The 8,933-nt window shown below is 51.8% G+C and overlaps 1 protein-coding gene across 2 annotated transcripts; it reads left to right on the plus strand.

The window, feature by feature from the left end:
• Positions 1-459: 459 nt before the first annotated feature.
• EGR4 (early growth response 4) lies at positions 460-3,121 on the plus strand. Of its 2 annotated transcripts, none has more exons than XM_032873635.1 (2): positions 460-883; positions 1,281-3,121. In XM_032873635.1, the coding sequence occupies exons 1-2, from the start codon at positions 748-750 to the stop codon at positions 2,594-2,596; spliced, it is 1,452 nt and encodes a 483-aa protein (XP_032729526.1). In that variant the 5' UTR covers positions 460-747; the 3' UTR covers positions 2,597-3,121. The 2 variants fall into 2 exon arrangements, with proteins under 2 accessions (XP_032729526.1, XP_032729527.1); XM_032873636.1 differs by having other exon boundaries at positions 692-883; positions 1,284-3,121.
• The last annotated feature ends 5,812 nt before the right edge of the window (positions 3,122-8,933 follow it).

An 8,933-nucleotide genomic window follows, 5' to 3' on the forward strand; every position in this document is an offset into this window, starting at 1 on the left:
GCTCTAACCCAATTATTCTTTACAGTAAACTTACGAAGGAGATATGTATGGCTCCATTTCACAGGTGAGGAAACTGACATTCAGGGAAATTAAATGACATAGGTACTAAGTGGCAGAGAGCGGATTCGAATCCCTAACTGTAGAATCCTAAAGCCCACAGGGCTTTTCCTCGCGCACCGCGGGTCTCTGTCTGCAGGCGGGAAGGGCGCTAAGGGAACGCCGGGCCCCACGCAGCGCAGCACCCCAGCTAGTGCCCGGGCGGCCCCGGCGCGCACGGGGTTCCACGCTCAGGGAGCGCGCGCGCACGCAGCGGCGCGGGCCCGGCGGCGGCGGCGACGACGTCACAGGCCGAGCTTTCCTTTTCGGGAGTCCCCGGCACACATCCTGTGTCCATGTTTGGGCATTTACGTCACGGCGGCAGGGCCGGGGCCTCCCGAAATGGCAGTGGCCCGGGGAGTCGGAAGCCCGGAGCCAGCGCGGCCGCTGCTATATAAGTGGGGGGGCCGCGGATCGGGGGAGCCCGGCTGCGCTTTGGAGAAGCGAGGAGCCGCCGCCCGAGGCAGGTCCCGGCGAGCAAGGGCGCCTCGGACCCCCGTTCCCTTTCCCAAAGGTGAGCACCTGGAGCCAGGAGCCCGGGTGCTTGGGTGTGTGAGGCACAGGGCACCCCAACAGCTGGCCTCCCCGTCACCCGCGCGCAGCCAAGCCCAGCGGGCGAGGCCGCCGGCGCCCCGCAGCCGCCGCCGCGCCATGCTTCACCTTAGCGAGTTTTCCGGCCCCGACGCGCTTCTGGTCAAGTCCACCGAGGGCTGTTGCGCGGAACCCAGCACTGAATTGTCCCGGCTGCCCGGTCGGGACGCGCCGGCGACTGCCGGCTACCCCGGAGGTAAGGAGAGCGGCGGAGGGTGCTCAGACGGCGGCGCAGAGCGGGGGCGCATGGTGCCTGAGAACAGACAGGGACCTAGACTGTAGAGCTGTGGGGGGTAGAGGTGGTAGGAGGCTCCAGGGTCCTGAGGTGCGCACCCCATCCCCAGCCCCTCTGTACCGCCAGCGCCTCCGCAGGAACCTGTGGGTTTATCAGGGCGTCCTTTTGCCTGTGCACGTGTGTTTTCGTGTGCATGTTTGTGTGTGCGTCTTGGGCGTATTCGGGCTCCAGCTGGATCAGAATGTGCAAAAGGCACCTTTTATGTGTCGGTGCGCCCCCAGGGTTTCGGGGTAGGGGCTTGCAGACTCTGAGGCGCGTCCTTTGATGTGCCCGGAGCTGATTCCTGCTCCCTCCTCAGCAGGCGACTTCTTGAGCTGGGCTTTGAGCAGCTGCAGCGCCGGGGGGGACTTAGCCGATTCCTGCTTCCTGGAGGGGCCTGCACCCACGCCCCCTCCTGGCCTCAGCTACAGCGGTAGCTTCTTCATCCAAGCAGTACCCGAACACCCGCACGACCCGGAGGCACTCTTCAACCTCATGTCGGGCATCCTGGGTCTGGCACCTTTCCCCGGCCCTGAGGCGGCAGCATCCCGGTCTCCGCTGGACGCCTCTTTTTCCGCAGGCCCCGACGCCTTGCTGCCGGGTCCCCCGGACCTTTATTCCCCGGATCTGGGCGCTGCCCCCTTCCCAGAGGCGTTCTGGGAAGCCTCACCCTCGGCAGGCGCCCCCTCACAGTGCCTGTATGAGCCTCAGCTCTCCCCGCCCGACGTCAAGCCAGGCCTCCGGGCGCCCCCGGCCTCCCCTGCGCTGGACACTGCCTCGGCCTTCAAAGGCCCCTACGCTCCCTGGGAGCTGCTCTCAGCTGCCCCAGGGAGCTGTGGGTCACAGGGAGGCTACCAGGCCGCCCCCGACGCCCGTTTCCCCTCGATGGGGGCCAAGATTGAAGACCTGCTGTCCATCAGCTGCCCGGCGGAGCTGCCGGCCGGTCCCGCCAACAGACTCTACCCCACGGGGTCTTACGACGCTTTCCCGCTGGCCGCAGGTGACTTAGGAGAGGTGGCCGAGGGCCTCCCGGGTCTCCTGACCCCTCCTAGTGGGGATGGGGGGAGTAGCGGCGACGGTGGAGAGTTTCTGGCGGGTACTCAGGCTCAGGTTTCTCCCCTGGGCCTTCGCAGCACCGCGGCGGACTTCCCGAAACCTCTGGTGGCAGACATCACTGGGAGCAGTGGCGTGGCCGAGCCTCCGGGGCCACCGCCGCCGACCCCATTCCCACCCACCAAGGCGCGGCGCAAGGGGCGCCGGGGCGGCAAGTGCAGCGCGCGCTGCTTCTGCCCGCGGCCTCACGCCAAGGCCTTTGCTTGCCCAGTGGAGAGCTGTGTGCGCAGCTTTGCGCGCTCCGACGAGCTCAACCGCCACCTGCGCATCCACACGGGCCACAAGCCCTTCCAGTGCCGCATCTGCCTCCGCAACTTCAGCCGAAGCGACCACCTTACCACCCACGTGCGCACTCACACGGGTGAGAAACCCTTTGCCTGCGACGTGTGCGGCCGCCGCTTCGCGCGCAGTGATGAGAAGAAAAGGCACAGCAAGGTGCATCTCAAGCAGAAGGCGCGCGCGGAGGAGCGGCTCAAAGGCCTTGGCTTTTACTCTTTGGGCCTCTCTTTCGCCGCCCTGTGAGGGGGAAATGGGTTTGTAGTTTGAGGCGCTGCCGCCCGGCACGAAAGAGGAGACCTGGCCCGACCCCCCACCCACCCCTTTTCCGGCACGTCCCGGGGCCTGCCTCTGGTCCCGCTTCCAGTTCCCTTGAAGTGCCCGTCGTTCACGCCTCGTTCAGCACCAGCTCCGTGGACAGCTCCTGCGGTCCTCGGCGCTGACTCCCGCGTCCGCCGCTCTTTGAAGAAGTCCTCTCAGGCCACCCACTGAGTAGGCACTTCCATGAGACTCAAGATAGCCTTTTGTAACTAACTTGGCGCACGCCCCACGCCCCTCATTAGAACCCCCAGAGTCAGGCTGGGGCAGCGCCGAGCCGGTCTCGCGCGGGATTTTGTACAGCAATGTCGTTTCCAGCAGCCATTGGATGTAACGTTTTGCTTTGGGGTTATTTCCTTTTGTTGTTGTTAATTTTTGTAAAGCAGACGCTACTCTCGAGCAGTTGACAAAACTGTTTATTTTTGCAATTAAAATTATTGTGCTAAAAGCTTACTGAATCTGCCATCTAAGCTCCTGACCCTTTCCCCCAAGTCACTCCCCCAGGAGAATATGTGCAAGAAGAGAAAGGAGATATTCAGCCAAAGGGATCATTACGCAGCTACTGTCAGGCACTGTGGCACATACTAGGCATTCAATAAATATGTACTGAATTAACAAATGCATTTAATCACATCTGACCTAAGAGCTCAAAGTTTTATCTGAAACTTGAGAGTGATTGAGATGTTGAGGTATTAAACATTTGGGGATATATGATCCTAAATCTTCACAATTCTAAATGCAGCAACATATATTCCATTTCAAAGGTGAAGGAGCAAAGTAGGTAACTTGCTGGGTAACCCGGCTAGTAAGTGACGGGGTCAAACTCAGATCTGTCTGGCTCCAAAGTCAATAATTTTTTTTTTTTTTTTTTTTTTTTTTTTTTTTACCAACCCGAGAATGGTGGCACTTCACCTTAATAGCGCTTTTGGAAAGGCTTCCTACCAAGAAGTGAGATAGATTCGGGAACTAGAGGAAACCCAGGCAGTAGCCATGACAATGGAAGACTGCAGTATGGCAGAGCTGTCTGTGAACAACCGAAGTATTAGGTATCACAGAAGCTCCAGCCAGTGGCTGTGCATCTGTATGAGAAACAGGGGCTGTCAGGGCCAAACGGGACTCAGCATTCAGCCAGACCATGGATGGGCAGAGCCAAGCCACACAAGGTGTTTGCCAGATTCTCACAGTCATGTTAGTTGCTCCCAAACGATCTTGTTTAGGTGGCAGCAGCCCCTTTACCATCCAGCCATGCACCTGCCATAGTCGATTTTCCCTAACTCTCCTTCCAGGTGAACCCTTCATGGCTTGGGGAGGGAGGTGGGGAAGATGGGGAATTGTTGCAACTTGGTCCCTCTTTACTCCCTGAACTCCCAACTCAAAAGCTTTTCTGGTCACCTTGAGCAGACTCTGGAAGAGTAGAAGTCTGCTGTTCACCCTCTCTCTCCTCCCCTGTAATTCCTTTCTGCTAAGGAAAAGATAGGGCCTGTCTACAGGCTTCATTCTTTTCTCCTTCAAGCTGAGCTGTTCTTGAGCTAAGAGTGCCTTACAGCCCTGTGATGCCAGATCAGCCAGGCTTCGGATCCTTTGGCTTCTTTGTCCCTTCACTGTCAGACATGCTCACCTTCCACCCCACAGTTCAGTTGACCAGAGACAAAATAATCAAGTCAGAGAATTCCATCCATTTCTCTCCTCAGGTGTTAAGTGCTTTCATGTGATCCGAGTATCTCATATTTACTAGACCAGTTTGTGGTGAAGGACTCCACATTACCTCTTCTAGAAGAGTTAACATTTTAAGAGTAGCCTGCAGAGGGCAATGTTTAACCCTGTAAAGAGGCTCAAATGATGGACCATCAGGCATTACAATAGGTAACTTGTAGATTCACAGACACAAAAGATAATGGTGAATTTCATCAGCTTCCTATTTAAGCGACCACACCTCTCACTTATAGGCATGGACCACCTGACTTCACTTTCCATGCAGAGTAAGGTAATGAAGAGCACAAAGGCCCAGATTTCAAGCAACTGGTTGCAAACCGTACAACCTAGACAAAGAAGGAAGGGCAGACAGGCTGTGGGTGGGTGGTGTCTAACCATGTCACCCTTGCCCTCTTTAACATCATTCTATCAAGTACCGTCAGCTTTATTGTGCCCCATCTTGTCCTCAAACACACACCTAGGCCTAAACATCACAAAGACGGGAAAATTGACCCCCACAGAAGTGATTTAGTCATGCTGCTCGTACCAGAGCCCAGCCTAGTTCTAGAACTCCCAGCTGAAAAGCTCCTCATAGTATTCCCAAGGGAAATTGTTCCATATGCCGGAGCTTCCCCTAGGGATTGTGAGGGAAGAGAATGTAAACGTCAGAGATGGAAAGAATTTAAATAAAATCATCAGAAAATCTACCCAAACCCAAGACCCCCACAGAATCAGGGACAGAGAGCTCTCATCTTACTTACTCCTCTTCGTCATCTAGCCCTCATAATAAGGGTGTTTTCTCAGACTTCGCTCCTAGCTCTCACCTTCCCTATTTCAACACTTGTCTTGGAAAGCACATTCATTTCCAGGCCTTTAGCGATTACTGCTGCTTAAATGACTTCTAAGCCAGCCAGCCCAAGTATCTGCCCCAGGTGTAACTCCTTGGTCAGATTAATGAACAACTCCGTGTGGGTGTCTCACTGTCATTTAAAATACTGTCTAAAACCGTATCATTCATCTATACACCCAATTTCTGCTAATGATGACTATCATTTGTTTGGGTCCCTAGACTCACCTGAATAACTTATAGTTCTTCTGTGGGATTCATCCTTGACCCCTCCTTCTCCTATATCCAGGCTGTCACTCAGAACTGTTGGATCTTACTAGGGTGCCTGGGTGGCTCAGTGGGTTAAGCCTCTGCCTTCAGCTCAGGTCGTGATCTCAGGGTCCTGGGATCTATCCCTGCATCAGGCCCTCTGCTCAGGAGGGAACCTGCTTCCCCCTCTTTCTCTGCCTACTTGTGATCTCTGTCTGTCAAGTAAATAAATAAAATCTTAAAAAAAAAAAGAACTGTTGGATCTTACTGAAGATCTTCAGGGTCTTACCTGCTCTCATCCCTGGTACATTGTTTCCTTTTATGTAGTGTGATTTTTAGCTGTGAGTTCACCTTCAGTGGGCATTTACCTGGCAATAATACTCTGTGGCCTGGGTTGAGGGTATGTTTTTCCTGAGCAATTTTGCGTTTGCTTGTGCCGTACATCCCAAAAATACCAATGGAGATCAGTCTTTTTGTTAATTTCTTTGCCTGGGTTTCCTGTATCACACAGGGGTTGTGAGTTCAAATGCTAACTCATATAGTTATGCATCCTCAAGGGAACTCCCCCAAATGGGGCCCAGGTCAGCATAGGCAAGCAATAAACCTCCCTCCCCATACCTCCTGGGGTTACTCACAGCACATCCCATGCTTATATTTCTTGGTCTCCCAGTTCTACGCCCAGTTTTGGTCCATATAGATTTTCTCTCCGTGATTGCATTTTTGGTTAAGCATTTCAGAGGTCTGTTATATTTTGTGAGTCAGTCCACATATTCTGTAGCAGGAGGGTCTTTAGTTTATCTATTCCACAATACTGATTGAAACTGAAGCCTGAATATGTTGGTTCCTTTAGTGAAACATTTTCCATGTTTATCTTCTCTGTGCCTATTGCCAGCATCTCAGTCCATGCCCCTCCCTACACATACACAAACACCATGGATATGACAATCACATAGAATCACATAACATGTAGTTGGAAGGAATTTATAAGAACATCTTTTCTAACCCCTCTATGTATAGAGAAAGAAACTGAGGCCTCAGAGATCTGAGGATTTTCTTAAGGACACACAGAGAGTGAGAGACTGAAGTGGACCTTGAACCTGGGCCTTCCAGTTCCAAGACCAGCATTTCTCCTGCATATCTAGTCGTTCCACAAACATTGAGCATTTACCATATGCCAGGCCAGTGGTTCCCACTTTTTTTCCTTTCCAATATACTGGAAGTATTCAACACATACATGAGTAACAAAGGTCATTCTAGTCTTGACTTTCATCATAGAGATACAGGGAAGAGTAATTAAGAATCTTGATAAAGTGGGAGATTTTGACAAAGCAACTTGGAATGCCTGCTATTTCTTCCCTCATCCCCCCAACTCCTGTGCCCCGTTTGAGACAAGCCTGTACTGTACCAAACTGCTTTCTGTGGTCTCTCTCCCTCCACTCCACATTGCATATCACTACTGATACAGCTTCCCTAAAGCACTCATGGTGTTGTATCCCAACATGACCACAGCTTCCACTTTCCTACAAAAAAATATACACTGCAGTTAAAGCCTTCCATATCTGAACCAGATTCATTTTCCATCCTCTGTCTTCTCTCCTTTTGCTCTCTCCTCTCCCCTTGTGTATTATCCAAATTGTCCCACACTTGAGCTCCTTCAAGAGCAGAGACCACATCTGATCCACATATGCGGGCTCCATATCATCATGCCCACTCCCCAGCACATTTAAGTGCTTAATTTTTTTTTTAGATTGATTATTTATTTATTTATTTATTTATTTGACAGAGATCACAAGTAGGCAGAGAGGCAGGCAGAGAGAGAGGGGAGGGGAGAAGCAGGCTCACCGCTGAGCAGAGAGCCTGATGCGGGGCTCCATCCCAGGACCCTGGGATCATGACCCAAGCTGAAGGCAGAGGCTTTAACCCACTGAGCCACCCAGGCGCCCCTTAAGTGCTTAATTATTGAGTGGATTGGTTCCCCCCCAAAAAAGGTCTAAAGTGCTAAAAGGAGAAGGGAAAGGAGAAGGGGAAAAGAGGAAGGAAAGCAGGTGTTTGGAGAGCATGAAGCTGAGAAAAGATCAGGAGGGAGAGATGGGCAGAAGCAGGACTGATGTCCTGCTCCAAGCCATGGGGGTGTCATGAGTGGGACCATAATTCTGGCTGGTCTGTGTCTGTCCAATTCTGGCTGAGCGCATGATTCTGTACCTCAGCTCTGGACCCCAGATGTGTCTGCCACTCAGTTCTCTCTCTTTTGGTTTCTCGGGCCCACATGGAGTGGGATTCAGTTTAACATTTTTAGAACTGTGGTTCCCATAACAACCAAGCAGGAACTGTTGTCTGTGAAATGTAGCATAAGCACACATGCGCACACGCGCACACACACACACACACATATGTGCATGTACGTATACATGTGCACATCCCACACGTGCATGCACATACACATACACACACGTGCATTCACTGAGACACATTCATACATGCACAGCATCTACCCACATGTGTACACATGCATGTATTCATCTGTATGTGTACTCACACTTGCACACGTGTGCACATGCACAGCTATGTATCTGCATGCATATACATATGCACAAAAGGCATACACAGGCATGCCCTGGATTGTTTTTGCATATCCATAGGAAGCATAGTGTGAGGACGGACAAACATCACCAGGACAAAGTTAGAATCAAGACAATATATGGACATTTTTGGTTCTCTGCAAAAGCAGGTGGATTTGGGGAAACTGTACTTTGGCGGAGGAGGGTCCAGTAAGCTTAATACAGCAAAAGGGTAGCAGGAGGGCACTGTGTTTAAGTGCAGACTTTAGAGTTCATGGACTTGAGTTCACATCCTGACTGTGCCATTCACTGGGCTCTGAACTTTAGCTTCCCCATCTGTAAAGTAGGAATAATAATAATACGTATTTAACAGATTTATTAGGACAATTGAATGATATGCATGAAATGATTAGTGTGATGCTTGGCACTTGGCTAATAGAAGCTGTTATCATTTAGGTCTTAGAAGAAGTGATTTCTCACTTGCTCAACCAAAGAAGACTTTCTGGAGGAGGAAAAAAATTCAGGAGGTCGGGGACAGAAGAGAAGATGTTGGGAGAAGGGTAGTTTGACTTGAGTGGCTTATTCTGCCTCAATCCTTATTAAATTTGCTTGTCCTCCAAAGCCACCAGACAAGTCTACAAATTATCCTTCCTCATATTAAATGTTCAATGCCTTTTTCTTAGCAGGAGTAGGATGGGGTCAAGAAAAGTCTCCATCAGCCTCATTTATTGGAGAATCCTCAGGCTATGCTGATTTCTGTGCTGTTGCAGCCAGACTGTCCCTCATAGCTTTGGTGCTCAATCCTGCCCAAGCTCACCTCTGGGCCTTTGCCCAAGTACTACCCACAGCCTGAAATGCCATCTCCCCTTTTCCTCCTCCAAAGCCCAGCTCAGCCATGGGCTTGATAGCCCTAACACCA

This window comes from Lontra canadensis, unplaced genomic scaffold (assembly GCF_010015895.1).
Source record: "Lontra canadensis isolate GAN:19392208 unplaced genomic scaffold, GSC_riverotter_1.0 scaffold50, whole genome shotgun sequence".
Taxonomy (NCBI): domain Eukaryota; kingdom Metazoa; phylum Chordata; class Mammalia; order Carnivora; family Mustelidae; genus Lontra; species Lontra canadensis.